The sequence below is a fragment of the Barbus barbus genome (genome assembly GCF_936440315.1).
Source record: "Barbus barbus genome assembly, chromosome: 14".
NCBI classification, from domain to species: domain Eukaryota; kingdom Metazoa; phylum Chordata; class Actinopteri; order Cypriniformes; family Cyprinidae; genus Barbus; species Barbus barbus.
In genome coordinates this window covers 2738244-2758660 of record NC_136742.1, presented here as the reverse complement: position 1 = coordinate 2758660, position 20417 = coordinate 2738244, and the positions used below count along the sequence as shown (strand labels likewise).

The 20417-nt window shown below is 40.5% G+C and overlaps 2 protein-coding genes across 2 annotated transcripts; one reads left to right on the top strand and one right to left on the bottom strand.

Moving 5' to 3' along the window:
• Positions 1-1576: 1576 nt before the first annotated feature.
• Positions 1577-5074, top strand: LOC306880018 (serine/threonine-protein kinase pim-3-like). The gene is made up of 7 exons (XM_079433283.1): positions 1577-1781; positions 1932-2189; positions 2336-2698; positions 2889-3037; positions 3146-3527; positions 3607-3783; positions 3882-5074. Exons 1-7 carry the CDS (start codon positions 1712-1714, stop codon positions 3974-3976), a joined length of 1494 nt encoding a protein of 497 aa, XP_079289409.1. The 5' UTR covers positions 1577-1711; the 3' UTR covers positions 3977-5074.
• Positions 4558-20231, bottom strand: cfap206 (cilia and flagella associated protein 206). The gene is made up of 12 exons (XM_079433282.1): positions 20019-20231; positions 19795-19878; positions 18806-18896; positions 18520-18708; positions 15600-15758; positions 15331-15524; positions 13090-13209; positions 11761-11956; positions 9499-9639; positions 9230-9423; positions 5644-5787; positions 4558-5564 (listed from the first exon to the last, which is right to left on the bottom strand). Exons 1-12 carry the CDS (start codon positions 20124-20126, stop codon positions 5349-5351), a joined length of 1836 nt encoding a protein of 611 aa, XP_079289408.1. The 5' UTR covers positions 20127-20231; the 3' UTR covers positions 4558-5348.
• Positions 20232-20417: the final 186 nt, after the last annotated feature.

Genomic DNA, 20417 nt, shown 5'->3' with positions numbered 1-20417 from the left:
CTAGATTTTTCTCTTGCAGGGTTTCACGCAGCTCATTTTATGGTAGAACAGGGGCCCTATAGGACAGGGGTCACCAAACTCGGTCCTGGAGGGCCGGTGTCCTGCAGAGTTTAGCTCCAACTTGCCTCAACACACCAGCCTTGAAGTTTCAAGTATACCAAGCAAGAGCTTGATTAGCTGGTTCAGGTGTGTTTAATTATGGTTGGAGCTAAACTCTGCAGGACACCGGCCCTCCTGGAACAAGTTTGGTGACCCCTGTCCTAGAGGGCCACCATCCTGCAGCGTTTAGCTTCAACCCTGATCATACACATCTGAGAAATATGACAAAAGTCTTCAGGGTTACATAAAAAATAATCACGTAATTCGTGAAATAATTCGTGCATATTTTCATCATGCAGACATGTCAAAAAGCCATCTCGTGTAGATGAGGAGGCAGCATTAATTCATAGGGATTAGGGTTTAAATGAGGCTAATCTGATAAATGAGGTTCACTTGATAACACATTCTGAAAGTAACCCATTAATTAGAGTTTTGTGAGCCTCTGCCTTCTTGCTGTCGACGGAGTACAAATCAGATGTTCATTTTAATACTCTAATTAAGAAATGCAACAGGTTGGATTAGAGAATATTGATGATGTGGAAAAAGCTGCTGCACAAAATAGACACGGAATGATGTTTAATGTGTCAAATGTTAGTAAAGTCATGTGTTTCTATACTTGTGATTCAAGCACACATCCTCTTTTTGATTTCTCTTAAGTCTGCATGTAAAAACATCAATGTTGTAGAATAGTTTACCCATTAATGTCATTTCAAACCGATACGACTCACAAACACTTTAGAACTCATAATAAAGTGTCAAGTAGTTTGTGAATCATATGTCTTGAGAAAAATGTTTAGGAGCACACATTTATGTTATAAAACACATTTAGTAAATGATATAAAACCCTTCATTTCAGTGTTTTTGGTCCTCGTATGCTCCACATCACAAGTCAGTGGATCTCTCTGTTGAACAATTACTTATAATTAATATAGATATTAAATATATATTTTTGATTTGACCTGATTGACGAGAAAATAAGTTTTTGATTACAGATCAATAAATGTACTAGGCTAATTGTTTCTTGATTATTCTTTTTTTTTAATATAGTGAATAAATTATATATTTTAAAAACTCGAGATTATGTCGAAGTTGTGAAGAAACGTAAAATCTGTGTTCTCCGTGAAATCTAGTCAAATTTACATATTAAATCACAATTTCAATCTTAATGACGTGCTGCTCATATAATACAGAAATATCGTGTGTCAGGCACAGCGCTTCGCTAAAATCGCATTTTTTTCACCAAAAATCATGGTTAAGTGGCATCATAAAGGTACATTTACCGAACTCACGTCCGAGTGATGCCTGGCTGACTAACGCTAGCGTGAACCACGTTCATATTTCAACACTTGATGGCTGACACTCTTGTTTTTGAATGATATTAGTATTCATTTTAAAACAAAACAGAGCAGAAATGAAATGCGCGAGTGTGACGTCACAGCGCAGCGGCTATATAAAGGGCTGCTGAAGATTCTAAAGCAGACGCGGATCTGATTGAGTTCGTTTCGAATCAGCGACCGATTCCACTTCAACTCTTTAGATTCACGGTTTACAGACAGTCTTTGTAGACTTTTCAGTCACACTTTACAAACGTTTATCAGACTAATCAAATAAGATGTGTACAGCTGAGCCTGTCGCTCGAGGCGCCTGGGCCTCCATCGATCTGAAGAAACATAGCCCAGCAGGTGAGATGATCAACAGCAGTTATCTCTGTAGGGTTGCTTTGCTTCTCTCGGTCAGAGCTCAGTGTCAGCTGTCAGGAGTTTGTTGTAAACTGTGTCTGATCTGCAGTCAGAGGTGTTTGTTTCTAATCGTTTCTCTTCTTCTTTCCAAAGGCAAGCAGGAGAAAGCGGTGCATGTCTTCTTCCGGAAGCTGTGCGAGGCTGTGAAGAGGCCAGACAGAGTGGTGCGTCTCTCAGCACAGACGGATGCTCATCTGGACGACCCCGAGGCGACGGCTGTCCCGGGTCCGAAGGCCGCTCCTGAGCTGCTGTGTCTGCCGGGTCAGGTGTGTGAAGATCCGGAGCCACGTTCCTCCGGGATCAGAGAGCCGACGCTTCTCCCAGATTCATCCGCTCTCCATCTCTGTCACAGTGAGGCACTATTACTTTAGCGCATGCATCTATAGTAATAATAACTTGACAATGACATCTGTTGTACTGTTTCCATGTTTAATTGCTGGTTCACATGTAATCTGTGGTCAGAGATGTTTCTAATGTTTGCTCTTCATTGGTTTTAGAAAAAGCTAAGAAAGGAAGGAAGAGGAGAGCGGTGCGTGTCTTCTTCCGGAGAGCATGTGAGGCTGTGAAGCAGTTCTTCCCCTGCTGCGACCCGGACAGAGTCCAGCCTCCTAAAACAGAGCCGGATCCGGACCAATCCCAGCTCATTCTGCCAGAGCAGGACCAGGTCTCTGCTGACCTCCGGTCGTCTCCTGAAGAAGACGGTCCCTCCAAGATCCAGGCCAATGATGCAGTTCTGTCCGGTCCCGTGTCCGGTTCAGAGTCCACTCCGGTGTCCGGTCCAGTTCCTGGTCCAGTGTCGATCGTGTCAGAAACAGCACCGGACACAGTGTTGCCTGATCCAGAAATCCAGCTACTTCAAGGTGAGTCATTACTGCTTTGCATCATGTTATTTCTGCTCTGTTATTTTCTCTTTATCGATGCTTGATCTGCAGTGCATCTGAGACTAAAGAAAGTCTTTAAGACTCTTGACTTGGTGGTTCTTCAGCTCTGCTGTTGACAATCAAAGGAAGTCTCAAACCTGTCCATCTTCTATTTCTGTGTGTTTTTCAGGATCCGTCGTGTCTTTGTTTGAAGTAGGACATTTGATCGCATCAGGGAGCTTCAGCAAGGTCTATGAGGGAACACACATATTCAGCGACAAAGTGAAGGTTGCTCTGAAGTGTATCCCCAAGCGCAGAGCGGACCGCTATCTTGGCATTGTAAGTTGGCTAAACCTGAAGAATATGTGGTGTTTTATAACCTGTAGCTGACATACAGCTGGAGCAGAAGACCGCAAGCTAACTGTTGTTGTATTTGTCTCTTCTCAGCCTGGTCACTCCAAACCTGTGCTTGCTGAAGTGGCTCTGATGCTCCGGCTGGGAGAAGCTCCCTCGTGCCCCAACATCATGGCGCTACACCAGTGGCTGGAGGATGAGAGCAGCTTCACTCTCATTATGGAGTACCCTGAACCCTGCAGGACCTTGGAGGATTACATCTTGTTCTCCGGCCCCATCAGTGAAGCACAAGCACGCTTGTTCATGCTTCAGGTGCTTCAAGCGGTCAAACACTGCCATGAGCGTGGAGTTTATCATGGTGATATCCGCTCGAGGAACATCCTGGTGACTCTCCACAGTCTGGAGCTCAAGCTCATCCACTTCCGCTGCGCTCGTCTGATCAGCAGCGAGGGCTTTAACAGCAGCCAGTACCAAGGTGAGTCTGGCTGATGATCACGTAATGTTGTGTTGTTGATGAAGCGTACAGAAGCACTGAAGCTGTGTATCTCTCACAGGATCAGACGCATACACCCCGCCTGAGGTCCTCGGCCAGTCCATATTCCACGCCGCAGCAGCAGACGTCTGGGCGCTGGCAGTTCTGCTCTTTGAGATCATTCACAGATATCTGCCCTTCGAAAGCTTTGATGCCATTCAGCACGGCTACCTCAGGATGGATCCCACCTTATCCACAGGTGAACACACAAACAGCTCCACATTATGCTGTTCTGGTGATGTTTTCTGTTCATGTTAGATGTGTGGAGACTAACCGCTCTCTCTGAACTCTTCCCAGCGTGCCATGACCTGATTTTCCACTGCTTGAGCCGTAATCCAGCTCACCGGCTGACGCTCCAGCAGCTGGGAGAGCACCGCTGGATGAAATCCTAGACGGGAAGAAGGCAGGGATCCCAATGTGCATCAGACAGCAGAGCTGAGGAGTTTAATGAGTGAGCAGCGGAGTCTCGAGGAGAGACTGGAGCTGCAGGTAAAATGACGATTGTGTTCAGATGCACAGCAGAGCATCGGCAGACAGCAAAGCAGCGTTTGTGTTCACATGCTCCTATTCTTAACCCGCGAACACCTGCAGCTCCGTCAGTGATCGGCTGCTCAAAACACAAAGAACCAAAAGAAAACGCTGCTCAATACTTCACAACGCTGCTGTCTGTAGAAATTAGAAAGATCATAAGAAATTCTAAAATTAGAAATTCAGAAGTGCATGTAAACATAGTCACATAATTAGTGCTTCACAAGGAATGTAAAAAAAAAAAATTAATAACATTTCAGAAAGTAAATGCTATTTTTGTATAATATTTCAGAAAGTAAATGCTATTTTTGTATAATATTTCAGAAAGTAAATGCTATTTTTCTATATTTCAGAAGGTAAATGTGGTCACTAATTGATGCTGTATTAGTGACATGTAAATGTAAAAAAATAAAAAATGCTTTTTAAAATAATATTTCAGAAAGTAAATGTAGTCAGTCACTAATTAGTGCTTTATTAGTAACATTGAAGTAAAAGGAATCATAAGAAATTGTAAAATTAGAAATTCATAAGTGCATGTAAAAATAGTCACTTAATTAGTGCTTCACAAATTAATGTAAGGAATGTAAAAACAAAAAAACCTACTTTTATATAATATTTCAGAAAGTAAAAGTGGTCAATAATTGATGCTTTATTAGTAACATCAATGTAAAAATGTGAAACAATATTCTATTTTTTTTAAATATATCAGAAGGTAAATGTAGTCACTAATTGGTTTATTAATGACATTCACATTAGGAATGTAAAAAAATACATTAAAACTATTTTTTAATATTTCAGAAAGTATTGGTCGCTTATGGTGACATTAATGTAAGAAAAAAAAACCTCTTGTATAATATTTCTGAACATTGCTAATAACTAATCATTTATTAATGTAGCAACTAATAATTTATTAATGTAGCAATTTATAAATGTATTAAAAATGAATAAAAATATTTTTAATCAAACCAGTGATCATTTCATTGCCAGTGCAAGTGATGAATTACTCTCATTGCTTTACACTCACATTCTCTCTACTGTGTGATTAGAAGACCTGGAAGAAGTCACAATATTTCATTACACACAATTTCTATGAATCACACAGTGAAGTGCATCCATGTGAATGGACACTAGGTTTGTGGGTGTAGGAAGTGGTTAACAGAGCTGAATTGAGAGGCGTGTTCTGAAGAAGACTGACACATTCACACAGTTTGTTTCAGAGTTTACTGAGTGTGCAGGTCACTCATCAACAGCTCTGGTCAGATCCAACTTCATCGTGTTTGTTCCTCCTCTCAGTCCTGACAGGTATACCTGTGGTTTGGGTACGTTACTCTCTCCGTCCCGCTTCGTCTGGCTGGCGGCGTCTTTAGGGAGGAACGTCTGTGTGCTGTTGTGTCGTCTCATGTGACTCGAGTGCGTCTGCACTGAGTGTGTGACTTTATTCCGCAGATTGGCCTGAGACAGAGAGTTTCTTACAGGGTTAAATTCTCTAATGCGTGTCTAGACTGAGATCATGTGTGTGAACGCTTCTCACCAGTTTAATGGCTTTTCTTCGGAGCTCCCACTCGTTCCACTCATAGGACTTCACAATGTTGGTCTCCAGAGGGTGTGTCTCTGTCTGCATGCTGGCGTCACTTTTACAGATGGTTTTCACCAGCAGTTTCTCTCCTGACTGCATCTGAGACATGAGCAGTATACTGTGTGAGTTTCTACATCAGCTGCTTGTGCTTAAGATTGCACCTTTTCACACTGTGCTTATTTCTCGTTCTAATCCCTGCTTTTTACTCCAGGTAAAGCTGTTATGTAAACAGGTCACATACTGCATTCATCCAATCAATGACCTCAACACCGCCAATATGCAAAAACGTCTGTTAGCTCAGGGGTTAAGTACATAGAGAGCTGCACGATACTTTGCAAATCACAATTTTTTTCATCTCAAATAGAGATCACGATTCTAAACTAAACAAAATTATGTGACAAATTATTAATTGCTGCAATCTATTTAAAAGGGTTTAATTTGAATGAATTATTGAACATTTTAATATATATTTATTAAAAAAAAAGTGGTTTGAATGAATGATTCAAAACTTCACTTGTTTCATTACTGGATGAGTTTTTGAACAAATCTCTTGAATTGAATGATTTACTGACAAATACATTTTTTTTTTAAAAAGTCAGCTAGTGGCGAAACAATGCATTTAACACAAACGTCATATAAAGCGCCAGTTACTTTCAAAAGGTGATTTGATTTGCTCTCTTTTGATCGCTACCATATAACATCAGTTTATATCCGAACTATATGACTGTTAGATGGAAATAATAGGCCTACTATGTAGTTGAAAAGACTGTTTGTTTTTTTTACCTAAACATGCTAACTGCTCTCTGTGTCCGCAGCAGCGATAACGCAGGTTTGAAAGCTTCAGTAAGACTTTCAAAGGTTTAAATGGACACTGGTGAATGAATGAATTTGTTAGACATTTAGAAATTATATTGTGTGGGTATTTAAATCGAGATTGCAATCTTTCAACGATCAATCGTGCAGCTCTAGTACGTAGAGTGTGGAAAGATCATCTTAAGAACACCAGGATTGATTGTTAATCCAGAGGATTCCCTTTAGCTAGGGTTTAGAACGACCCAGCACTGAATATTTCAAGTGTGAAAACCCTGTAGTGGTGACACAAACCCTGTGTATTCTGACTGCATATGAACCTATGTTTAATGTCGTCTAGGTTGTGTAAAGCCCTATTCGGACGGGACCGGTTTTCAAGGGGGTTATTAGAGAAATTTGTGTTTCACAGATGTACTGTAAAAATTCTAGAGCAAATTATGCACTTGTTTTTGCAGCAAACTCAATGGGAAGTCTAATTCTGTCCGAATGCAAATATCTGTGATTGAGTATCCCAACGCTCATGCATTTTTTTTGGCCTACCTGAGCTACCGTTTGCGCAGCAATCTTACACACTGCACCTTGACACTGACACACAACATTTTCAGGGACTAATGTGAATAAATCTATATTTAAATGCAAAGAGACAAGATGGTTATTTTATTCGTATCCAAAACGAGGCGATGTGAACATTATGAAGCGGCGCTAAACAATCCAACGCAGTATATGTTTCATTCATACTCTAAACCGGAGGGCGCTGGAAGTCCAATCCGGACTCATAGAAGTATCTTATGATGGAATACAGCAGCGATTTCCACTGCAGCTAAGCTGAATAGAAGCACAATAAACACACGACTGAGACAATATATGGTTTATGTGTGTTTTTCCAAGTCATTTCCAGGTAATATGTAGGAAAATACATGATTGAAATATTATAGAATATGTTCTCACGTGTGACGCACTCGCGTTTGATCTATTATGTGCTGTATAAAAGTTGATCAACTTGAATAAATGCCTGAATTAAAATCTGTTTAACATATAAAGCGGCCGATCGTGTCTTGTAGAAGACTTTTGGATTCAATCTGCTCGCTGTGTAACACTTAAGGTGACATTTTCCATACCTTATGTTATACTTAGGAAAATGACGGTTAAGGGGCTTTATGCAGAACTTAATGGGCTTTAAGGGATACTTAAGAGAAATTCTAAGGGTTTATGACACCTAGAGAAAACCTTAAGTGACATTTTAAGGGATATTTTATGCAACGGCCTTAAGTGTAATGGAAACTGAAGGGCAATCTTATGGGAAAATTACACTTAAGGTGCTTTTTATGCAACCAGGCACTGGCATGAAACTCTTGATGGCGCAATCCGATAGATCTGACTCCGTATGACATCATGGTTCTCAACATTGACATACTTAGCTAATGTTTGTGGTAGCAGTTTGCAGCACTCTCCACCTTCCCCAGCTCCACCTGTATAGATCTGCTCTGGGCTGATCATGTATGCTGTGGGGACTATTCATATGTGTTATATGTGCAGCAGCAGTATTTCTTACATGCTCACAGCAGCATGTTGTGGATGTTTTGGCTGTTTTGTTTCTCTTCCTCTGAAGCTGCGTGAGACGAAGCAGCTCTCACTGCAGCCGCATTGTGTTCACACACAGCTTCAGCTAATGATGGCCGGGCAGACTGCTCCGAACGCGTAATTAAGTTTTACCCTACTAGAATTGATGCAACAAGTGTAAAAGTAGAAACGAGTGCAATTCAGACACAACGTCTGGGCTGACTATTACGTGCACATTAACATTGTTCATTAAATGTGTCTGTGGGTCCGAAAATAGCCTCCACAATGTCATCGCTCGTGAGCTTCAGGCTGTGTAATATGAGTGAACTCTTATTTTTGTCATCACTTAGATTATGGCCATTTGATTTATAGCAGTGTCTCCCATACCTTGATTTATTTGTGGCGGCTCGTCACAATATTAAAACTGACCGTCACATAGTATTTCCAAAAGGCTTATACTTCTACGTGAGCACTGCACGTTTCAAAATTAAAATGCAGCGCGGGTGTTTTTATATGAATCTTTGAAAAGAACTGTCCGTCTTCAGAAAAGCTTTAGTGTCATTTTAATTTCGTCTTTCTGCAATGCCTGATAAAGTAGTGTTTGTGAGCACGGTGCTTATTTGATTACAGTCGTTACTGGGGAAACAGCTATATCTCCCGCTCCAGCAGCGCCTCCTGCTGGCAGAGAATGAATTTGCATTTGCAAGTCTGTGGGAAACTCTGGTGTCTGTCAGCAAACATAAACAAAAAGCATGCTTCAGAACTGTTTTGAGAAGGTGCTTAAGTTTTGAGCCATGTATTATTGTTATGAATTGGGCTACTACTACTATTACTATCTTGTGCTCTGCAATAAACATTTACTCAAACGCTCTTTTATGAGATGAAGGGGAAAAAAGAAAATCAGCCAAACATATCGGCCAAGAAAATCTGCATCATATATCGGCCACCGGCTGCCCTGATTTCTAAATATCGGCATCGGCCAGAGAAATATAGTTTAGAAAACTAGTCCCGTCCGATTAGGGCTTACGTTTGATTGAACACACAACCTCTGACATCAACCAAACATGGGAAGCGTTTTCTCCTCCCTTTTGAGAAGTAGTTTCTGTCCTGACTGCGTTTCATTATTCGCGTGTGCTGGTGAGCAGAGAGCATGCCATACAGCCGATGCTACCTCAGAGTAGGGCGTCACGCTGGCGAACTCCTGATGCAGTTGCAGCAGCTGGATGAGCTCCGGCTGTCTCTTCGCCATCTCCACCGCGGCAGCTATAAACTCATCCGCTTTAGAGGCGAACTCGTATGCAGCGCTCCTGGAGCTGAAAGTGTAGTATTTCTCCTTGTGCTTTAGGACGCCAACCTTTGGATTGCCTGAGAGAGACACTAATATGTCTTATCAAAGAAAACAAATATCAAATGCAATGCACACAGTTTCACTATTTGTACCTGGCAGTAAAAGGCCATTGTTCTTCACGAGGGTGAAGCCACAGAAGCCCTTATACTGCAGCAGCACGTCCTCAAAGTGAGCTGTGCTCTCAGGAAAACACCATTCACACGAGCTCATCTCCGACTCAACAACACGCTCTTCTGAAACAGACAAACACACGTGTGTGTGGGATATAATGACTGGTGAATCTCATGCAGACTGTCAAGAACACGTCCACGTCATATTCTCCCAAACACTGAAAGAAAGAAATGAGCTGTGACTGACCAGTCAAAATCAAATAGTCAGATATACTTCTCAAGTCTTCAGTTGCAACACTGAAGCTCAGTACAGGGCCTGATTTACTAAACAGGACAATTAACATGAGACTGCAATCCCATTAAATTGCTGATGGGAGTGGAAATTTCAGCAGATGATCTGGCAATGAGCAAATCAAAGAACACAGATGCAGCTCAAATGAGCAAATATCTCATGTAAAGCATTAAATTGGTTAAGACCTGCTTTTTTGGGTGTTGAATAATGTAGCAATTAACAGTAAAGTGACCACCAAACCTTAGTAAATTGTTTCATGATTAATTTAAATACAAATGCATATGCAATAAGAACATAGCATTGTCCATGCCTTTTCATCACTAATGTTTTACATATCTTTTTTAATACCATTTTTTTAAAGGGGTCATTGGATGCCTATTTTCCACAAGTTGATATGATTCTTTAGGGTCTTAATGAAAAGTCTATAACATACTTTGGTAAAAATTTTGCAATGGTAGTGTAAAACAACACCCTTTTTACCTTGTATTACATTTACATTTACATTTATTCATTTAGCTAACGCTTTTATCCAAAGCGACTTACAATTGCTATATATGTCAGAGGTCGCACGCCTCTGGAGCAACTAGGGGTTAAGTGTCTCACATTGGATTCGAACCCGGGTCTCTCACACCAAAGGCTTGTGTCTTATCCACTGCGCCATCACCACCCTTGTATTGGCGCTTTTCCACTGCGTGGTACGACTCTGCTCGGTACGGTTTAGTACCACTTTAGAGTGGGCGAGATTATTCACATGTCGTTATAGTTGCACCGCCTCTACTGCCGTGACTCCTGAAAAACTTTCTCATTCCGCGTCGCTCCCAACTCTCGCTGGATCCGGTCCTCGGCTATCAAAGAGAGGAACGTCTGTTTTTCCTCAACGGACAACTAAACGGTCTTTTTTTTTTTTTGGTTGTTTACAAAAGGTGCGCTCATTCGAAACAGTTGTGTTCAATCCTTCGCTGAATGTGCTGATTTAAATCTAGAGGGTCTGTTGTGTCTCGTGTCACAAGTTCAATGATGCAGGTAAAGACTATTCCCTCCGACCAATCAGTGATCAGCAGGGTTTACACGTCACGTTTTGCTAACTGTACGGTTCGCTTGGAACCTCAACCGAGGTGGTACTGAAAAAAGTACCAGGTACTGTACCCAGTGGAAAACCCCCCAAAAGTGAACCGTACCATGCGGTGGAAAAGCGCCAAAAAAAGCTCTTTTCAGAGCAAGACGTTTAAATGCTAATGAGCTCTGCTAACCCTGCTCCTCTCTTCTGTGGGGTGACGAGCCGTGCTTTGAGATACTGTTTACTTTAGACGCATTTAGACGCAAAACTTGCTAACTAGCACATTATTAGGAAAGGCGATTGCAAAGACTCATTAAAAAAAACCTTACACTCACTTCTTCTGGAGGTGAAGCTGGATCACGAATGATTCGCGCGAACATAGACGCATTTAGGTAGATCAGGGGCGCATTCCCTTCAAAAACAAACGTAATCCTCTGCGTCTTCAGCAGCTCAGATTTCGGGAGTAAATGACAACTGCTATGTTCAAGATTACATCCAACAACAGAACACCTCAATCATTTAATCAGAGACATTCTGGTCTACACCTCCTCCGGCGTTGGACTCTTCACAGCTCACTCAGGGCGGGTCTAAGGTCAACAATCTGTCAACAATCGTGGGAGCAGCCTGGGTCCGTGTGACGTCACACAGATAAGAAGCTGAGAATGGCCTGATTTGAAAAAGGGGATATTATTTTTAGGGATTAAATAAAAACCACTGGGTGGATTTTTATCATTATAAGGTTGATGTGTACACACATTTGTTCAAACAACAAGTAAAAGTGGATTTAGCATCTGATGACCCCTTTAATAACAGTAGGCAGTTTGCACTAATGTGAGTTGTTAGTGAATCTGGTCCTAAAGTTCAACAGGTGTTTCCGTCCGGTTGCGTGTCGCACCTGCTGCCACAGAGCATCTGTCCACGTCCGTTCGCACCTGCAGTCCGTGCAGCAGCAGCTCCAGCTGATCTCGGCTCAGCAGAGACTCTGCTGATAGGAACGTTCTCAGACCGGACGCCACATTAGTGAGCATGCTCAGTAGCAGCATCTCTCCTTCCAGTCCCGCCCAGAGCGAAGCCAATGCTGTGAAATTAGGCTGACAAGAAGAGCGAGGCTTATAAATCTACATGTGATCACAAGAGTGGCACTGCTGTACTGTAAAAAACAGACACTTTCTGTGACGGACCAGGATTACTACTTATTCAGACGGACAGTTCTGACTCTAATAAGTTGCACAAACTGTGTTCAAAACTGTTGTAAAAGAACCAAATATATAGACACCTGACCACACAGCAGTGGAATATTATATCAATTCTGAATGCCTTTCATTAAATGCAACAAACTTACTTTAAGTGAGCACAACTACAATTATCAAGCACATTTCACAAAAACAAATTCACTTTAAATTTCTTTTTCTTGTCACTGTATCTTAAGTATCACCTACTTTCAGTTACAATATTTTTAGAATTCAATTATTTTCTCCGTGTAAAATAATTGAAAAGGTTTACAGGACAGGCATGTAACGGTTATGTTCTGTTTTGGTTTCATTTAAGGACTTTTAGTCTGCAAACCTTTGTTTCTTCTGTTCACTGTTCCTTTTTTATCTTTAGTTGCTATGACGATTCATTATTTTCTTCACACCTGTTTGCCATTATCTGTGTATTTAAGTTCCTCTTGTGTTGCGGTTCTTTATCCAGTATAGTTTAAGGTCGTGTTGTGTTTAAGCCTTCAATCTCCAGCGTATTTATGGATTTAGTAGACTGTCGGAATTTTTCTACGTAGTGCGATTTATTTACAGCAATGCAGTTAAGTTCCAATTCCGAGTTTATATCTTGCTATTCTGAGAAAAAAAGAATAGTGAGAGAGAAACTCAGAACTGTAAGAGTTTATATCTCACATTTCTACTAAAAAGAATCAGAATTCTGAGATGTAAATTCAGAATAGGTTAGAAATTAATTGAGAAAAACTTATTTTTTATTCCGTGTCGGAATCAGGTTTCCATAGTTTACAGATCAATCATATAATGAATTTTCAAACCCATTGCTACACTATTCCTCCCTCATCTCCCTCATATAAAGTCTTCTCTTTGAATTTAACGTCTTTATCTTGTTGTTTGTAAAGATGCTTTGAAATAATATTGTAAAATTCGCAATACAAATTCATTCAAATTGAAAAATTGTGAACTATCAATAAACATTCAGCACAAACAGATGGACAGAAATCACTCACAAACACATGCGATGTCGGCACTGTGGTCTTAGTGTGCACGGTGTCCTTCAGGAGCGTCATTCGAGTCTTTAGATCAGACTGTAACTGTGTCACTTCCTTTGCACTCTGGATGATGTCCGCCTCAAGAAACATGAACACCAAATCACATCATTATACTGTCATATATTCATCATACATCATCAATGTCATATTCCCATCATTTGTACCATCTCCCACATGAAAAAGAGCTGGAAACACTGGAGAAAAGCAGGTCAGAGGGGTTACAACAGGGCTGTCCAAACTCGGTCCTGGAGGGCCGGTGTCCTGCAGAGTTTAGCTCTTGCCTCAACACACCTGCATGGAAGCTTCTAGTATGCCTAGTAAGAGCTTGATCAGCTGGTTCAGGTGTGTTTAATTAGGGTTGGAGCTAAACTCTGCAGGACACCGGCCCTCCAGGACCGAGTTTGGACAGCCCTGGGTTAGAGCTTGACACAATCACATTTATGAAACCTGCCTGCTTTAACCAGCCCTAACCAACATGATTAAGCATTTAAACTAGTTCCACCAGCTAGAAACCATGTAAAACTAACTATTATCAGATATTACAGCTGTTCCAGTGGCAGTGCAGCATTCTAAGGCATCGCGGTTCTGAAGCAAAGGCTGTACATTCTGATTCTAATAAAAAAAACGGAAATCTTGGAAGCACTTTTTTACAGTCCTGTCCCGCATGTACATACTATGTACTTAATATATTAAGTACAATAAGGTCATAACTAGATATTAACAGTTACCTCATATCATGCAGTACTTCCTTAGGTAAGTCTACTGTTAGTAACTGTAACTGTAAAATAAAGTGCAACCAAAATATTTCTGTAACAATCAGCCAAGTTGGGAGAAATGTTGAATATGAGTATACTTATATTTTAAATTGTGCACAATATTTCTGCATAACGCACAATTTGATTCTTTTTAGAGCATTGCATCCTACAGTATTAGCTTTGCAACATGCTAAAACACCAAACTCTATCCACCTTTTTCCTAACAAGCCTACTGCGCTGTAACTTTATGAAAAATAGCATATAGGCTACTGCGCATTTGTGGTCTGCTGTCCTGATTTCATTTGCAAAACACACTAAGAATCTTTAGTTGTTCTCTCTTCTGTTTCTGGATTTGGTTTCACGGGGATGTAGTAAAATGTAATTGTTACATAATAAAGACATATTACCATAATGATACTTATCACATTAGTAATATTGCTGTGGATCGCAACGAGCTTAGGGGTTACTCGTGGTATGTTGAAAGTAATTTGTTAATGCTTTTACACTTAAATCCTCTTTATGTTTGATGGTTGGAGGGTGAGTAAAATAATGTCATGTCATTGTACCCAGTTTTTGAAAATGCTTATTACATTCATAGAGCGAACGTTTGCTGATACAGTGTAAATGGAAGTTACTCCCATAATTTGCGCAAAACGTCATGGGGCGTAGGAAAAAGGTGGATGGAGAACAACTGTGAGTCAAGTCTCTTGAGCACTATTTGTGTGATCCAAAGAGTTGTGGCTCATGGAGAGTGTTTCAAATCAGTCACGTTATTAAAGGGGTCATATGACGTTGATAAAAATAACATTGTGTATTTGGTGTAATGAAATGTTTATGCAGTTTAAGGTTCAAAAAACACATTTTCCACATGACGTACATTGTTACTCCTCCCTGCCCCACCTTTCTGAAACGCGTCGATTTTTACAAAGCTCATTGTTCTGAAAAGCACGGTGTGCTCTGATTGGCCAGCTATCCAGTGCGTTGTGATTGGCCGAGTACCTCAAGCGTGTGACGGAAACACTACGCCCCTTACCATATTTGGAGAGACACAGCATCTCCACGACAACAATACTACAGCGAGAATAAAAGTTACGCCGCCTTTCTTTGTGTAAACATTTGAGCGGTGTTATGCAGATCATCCCACAGCGTGACGTAAATATGTGCGGCGTGTTTGGATGAGGTGTTTTAGGAAGGAGTGAACAAGTCTTAACTTTTATAAAGAATCTCTTTGGGTTTGAGACTTTAGTCTTTGCAACTTCATGGATCTTATATATGCACAAACAGCTTGTAACACTTCGAAGACAAACTTGAAACTGCATCATATGACCCCTTTAAGACAGACAGCAGAGAAGCAGTTCTCTAGGAGTGTGGTTAAGAGCTAATGCCCTCTCTGTCTGTCAGCCAGCAGAGACTTGATGAGACTCTCTCTAACAGTGAAACCCACCAGTATGAGTCTGAGGAAGGCCTCGTGCTGCCGTGTGTTGTACAGAGCCTGTTTGAGCAGGTCGGGATGGACGGGGCACTCACAGATCTTCTCCAGCAGGGCCGTATACTGCCAGGCCAAGCGCTCACATCTCGCCAGTTCACTCTCTATATCTGCGGCCGCGGCCGGCAGCGTCTCGTTCAGAGCGGCTGGCACTGCAGGAGACGCATGGAGAAGTAAGCGCTGACAGCATGAGGTCAGGATGAGTGAACTCAGAGAGCCTTACGTACGGTTCTGGATGCCCTCTCCTCCTTTCCTGCTGTCCTTGTTGAAGAGGCGTATGCCGCTGACGATCAGAGCGAGCTCGCTTAGCTGCTGCTCTTTGTCTTGTTTCAGCAGAGACATGAAGGTCGCCAGCTGAGCCTGAGGAAAGACGCTCTGCAGAGCCGCTGCAACCAACAATTCTGTCATTAATTACTCTCATGTCGTTCCAAACCCGTAATACCTTCGTTCATCTTCGGAAGACAAATTAAGATATTTTTGATGAATTCCAAGAGCTTTCTGACCCTCCATAGACAGCAAGGGTCCTTAAAATACGTTAAATTCGTTAAAATAATCCATGTGACATCAGTGGTTCAATCGTAATTTACTACGAGAATAGTTTTTGACTGCAAAGTTTAGACTGCAAAGCACTACAGAGAGTTGTGCGCTTAGCTGAGCGCATCTCGGGGTCTGCTCTCCCCTCTCTGCAGGACATCTACCTCAAACGCTGCAAAAATAGAGCTGTCAAAATAATCAAGGACTCAAATCACCCTGGTAACCGTCTATTCACTTTGCTTCCATCTGGTAAGCGCTTCCGTAGCCTGATGGCAAAAACTGAGAGACTTAGAAGGAGCTTCTTCCCCCAGGCCATCAGGCTCCTAAACTCTAACTCTGTGTCATAACATCACTTGACTCCATGTAAATATCACCATATCAATAAGCTATTCATAATTTTTCTCTACCTCATATTGCTGCTATTATATACCCTGTACAACTTTTTTGCACATTATTTTGCACATTCCTCTTAGTACTATTTAAGTCAACAACATACTGACCTGCACATTTATATTTATACTTTTTATCTATCTTTTTATTTTATTCTTTTTATTTTATTTTTTTTTTTTTTTTCTACTTTTCTTCTCTTAATATTTGTATACTTTATAATTGCACTGTCCTTGGAGCGGACCTGACCTACATTTCACTGCTGGTTATACTCTGTATAATTGTGTATGTGACGAATAAAACTCTTGAATCTTGAATCTTGAATCTTTTGTGCGCAAAGAAAACAAAAATGAAGACTTTGTTCAACAATTCATCTCCACCGCGTCACCCTATAGCGCCATTTTGGAGAGTATCATGTAAACCACATACGTGGATACGTTGTTTATGTTCAGATCAAAGTGTAAATAACATATCTGCATGGCGCAGCTGACACAGAACAGCATACGTTGTGGCGCTATAGGGTGACGCGGAGAAGACAAATTGTTGAATAAAGTCGTTATTTTGGCACACACAAAGTATTCTCGTAGCTTCTTAAAATTCTGGTTGAACCACTGATGACACATGGACTATTTTAACTACGTCCTTACTATATTTCTGAGCCTTGATTGTGTTAGGATCATTGCTGTCTATGGAGGGTCAGAGAGCTCTCGGATTTCATCAACAATATCTTAATTTGTCTTCCGAAGATGAACAAAGGTCTTACGGGTTTGGAACGACTTGAGGGTGAGTAATTAATGACAGAATTTCATTTTTGGGTGAACTATCCCTCTAAACTGCAGTCATCCTGTACTGACACCTAGTGTCATGAACCCAGCATCATCACACAAGATCAAAACCAGCAGAAATGCTCTATTAGCAGTCAGCCATGACTAAATACTCGAGAAGAGTTACTTAAACTACAGTATTCACTACTCACTTGGCAATGGATAATGTATTTATGAGTGAGCGGAGCAAGTATTATGCATTTAATCTGATTAGATATATATACAGTATGTACACACACAATACTGGTCAACAGTTTAATCATTAAGATTTAGGGTAAAACTTTACTTATAGCCTTTATGTATAATGCATTATAAAGGGTTATTAAAGGCTATAATTGATTAGAATTACTCAATGTACTTTTATAATGCATAAAGGCTTTAAGGAAAGTTTTAGCAGATTATTTTTTCGAAAGAAGTCTCTTCTGCTCACCAAGGCTGCATTTCTTTGATCAAAGAATATACAGTAAAAACAGTAATATTGTGAAATATTATGACTTAAAATAGCTGTTTTCTATGTGAATATATGTTAAAGGGTCATGAAACCCTATAACACATTTTTTGAGGTGCAAACAGAAATTTATAGATCGTATATTGATCAAAATGGTAATTGGACTAATATTTTATTTCCAAGTGGAAATTGGTTAGTTTTGCATTTTTCTGAGCAATTTCGTTCTTCTGGTTTGAAAAGCGAAGTTGAAGCAACATCATGAAATATGACATGCGTTGTGGTGATTGGCTCTCATGACGGAGAGTATGCGTCATCGGTTTCTCCGCATCTGTTCATGAGAAAGAGCTCATTCAATCTGTGTTATGCATGAGAAAGGATCACTTTTGACTCTTCTTACTGCTGTGATGCGCAGCTGTATTTTCAGCATCATTTCTCCAGTCTTCAGTGTCACATGATCTTCAGAAATCATAATAATATACTGATTTACTCAAGAAACATTTCTGATTATTAGCAATGTTGAAAACTGTTGTGCTGCTGAATAATTTTGTGGAAACTGTGATGCATTTTATTTTTCAGGATTCACAGATGAATAGAAACAGCATTTATTTGAAATATCAATATTTTGCAACATTATAAAGTCACTTTTTATTCAATTTAATCCACCCATGCAGATTAAAATAATTTATTAAATCATACCTCAAACATTTAACCAGTAGTACTGTGTATATGACACATTACTTATATGTTATACTGTTATACACATTCTTTTGATGTGTGTGTGTGTGTGTGTGTTAATATTTACATGGGTATTTTTTTATTCTCATCTTATTTTTATTGTCTCTGTGTTGTTGTTTATGTGAACTGGAAGCGTATAACACTAAAACAAATCCCTTGTATGCACAAGCGTTCTTGGCAATAAAGCTCTTTCTGATTCTGAATGTCAGACGGCAGTACCTGTGGTTTCTCTCACGGTGTTGATGTCTGTGGCCGAGCCGAGGTTGGAGCGCTGGATGACATAGCTGACTATTTTGCCGTACAGGTTCTTGAGGTCCTCTCTGGTCTTGGCTCGAGAGTCTGTGATCTCTCTGCTCAGCGACAGCAGACGGGACTGCAGGACCTTCTGCTGCATCCCCAGAAACTCACCTGACACACAGACACTCAATGCAGTCAGTTCACATAGATGTGTGTTAGGATTGCTGGAGGAGATCCAGATCTCCTGTTTGTTTGTTTTTACACTTACGTCGAGATGTGTAGTTCATGTCGAAGTAAACCTGCATCTTAATGGTGTTCAGAGTGGGACTCGTCTGGTCCATCAGTCTGTCCACACACAGCTGAAGACACGACAGACACCCTACACTTACTTCAGACACAGTCATCTTTTATTGATCAGCTAGATAGAGGTTAGAGAGGCGTTTTAACCCTCAAGTGTTAAAGACAAATTTGGGCAAAATCCTTTTGTTTTTTGGAGGGTTTTTTAATGAGCCTATAACACAGCGGATTTTTAATTTTGTTGAATACCAAAGAATTGAATGAGCCAGGGACCGGGCTTTGTTTTTTGTGCCAATCAGCCATTGTACACACACACACACACACACACAAACACAAAAAATGTCAGGAACATGCTACTTGTTAGGTTTACAGGTTTATTCTTACCTGTTTGGTACCTTTTATTTTTTTTTAATTATTGAAATTTGAAGATTCTCCTACTTTGTCTTTTCCTGATAGCATGGTCAGATTTGTTTGTGTATTTTTTTTAAACCCTACAATTTTAACTTAATGGGTTAAGTACGTTAACATTTCAGCCTATATGCAGCCATTGAGTACTACAGCCATATAGTGTCTATTGATTTCTTTGATATTTTTATACGATCATGTCACCAAATTGACCAAAATTGCAGGTTTGGGCTGTCTGATCATACTAAAATATATATATTTTTAAACTTAAGTAAAATAAATATGAAATATAAAAATAAGAATATTTTACATATGGTACTTTTACAGGTAATTAAATAAAAAAAATCACAAATTTCATAAATGAATAGTTTTTTTTTTTTTCGAAGATAGTAATATGGCATTAATTTAAAAACTAAACAAATTGGGCTCAGGCCTGAGACCTCAGTGCACAAATGTGTCCAGGAAGTATCAATTAAGGATGCTTGAGGTTTAATTAAGCAGTTTCAGTCTATCAAAAAACCAAACAGCCTTTGTAAACACGAATTCTGCATTTACCTCTATGAGTTTCTGCACATCTTGCTTCGTAAGAGTCCGGTCCACGTTAAAATGATTCCTGGGGTCCAGAACGACCGCTTTGACCTGGACACAGATGCACTAATGCTGCAGCGAGCGACTGATTCATGCTGCCTGGATGTGACCGATCAGGCCAAGCATACTGTATGTATGTTTATATGTTTGTCAACCCATGAACACAAGCTCAATAGCAGCCAGTCACTCACCATGAACGCGATGAGCGTCTCGGACAGAGTCTGTCCTCTGCTTAAACACGTCCGCGCGATTTCTCGGATGATGTTTCTTATAACGCCTTCGGCCTGAGTGCTCGACATCTTTACACGACGACAGTATTTAACGTTAACGGCACAGAGTTTTGTCCTGAGATCGTGTTGTGTTGTGCTGCGCGGCTGTGGTTGTCATGGAGACGGACAGCGCCCGGAAGCGCTTCTGCTCGGCGCCGGAAGCGAAGCACAAGTAAACAAACAATCCCACGAGTCACCCAAACACAGCCAGAGACTAGTTTATTACTGCTGGCCAACTAACCCTAACCTGACAACACTATGAAGTCCTAAACAGAAATATGATATGTTAGAATGGAGTACGCTCTCGCTGGAAAGGCAAGT

Coding starts and splice junctions, on each gene's coding strand:
- LOC306880018 (XM_079433283.1), top strand. CDS start 1,712: ATGTGTACAGCTGAGCCTGTCGCTCGAGGCGCCTGGGCCTCCATCGAT. Junction 2,190..2,335: donor CGCTCTCCATCTCTGTCACA/GTGAGGCACTAT, acceptor CATTGGTTTTAG/AAAAAGCTAAGAAAGGAAGG. Junction 3,528..3,606: donor TAACAGCAGCCAGTACCAAG/GTGAGTCTGGCT, acceptor TATCTCTCACAG/GATCAGACGCATACACCCCG.
- cfap206 (XM_079433282.1), bottom strand. CDS start 20,126: ATGTCGAGCACTCAGGCCGAAGGCGTTATAAGAAACATCATCCGAGAA. Junction 19,879..20,018: donor AGACGCTCATCGCGTTCATG/GTGAGTGACTGG, acceptor ATCTGTGTCCAG/GTCAAAGCGGTCGTTCTGGA. Junction 18,897..19,794: donor ATGTGCAGAAACTCATAGAG/GTAAATGCAGAA, acceptor TCGTGTCTTCAG/CTGTGTGTGGACAGACTGAT.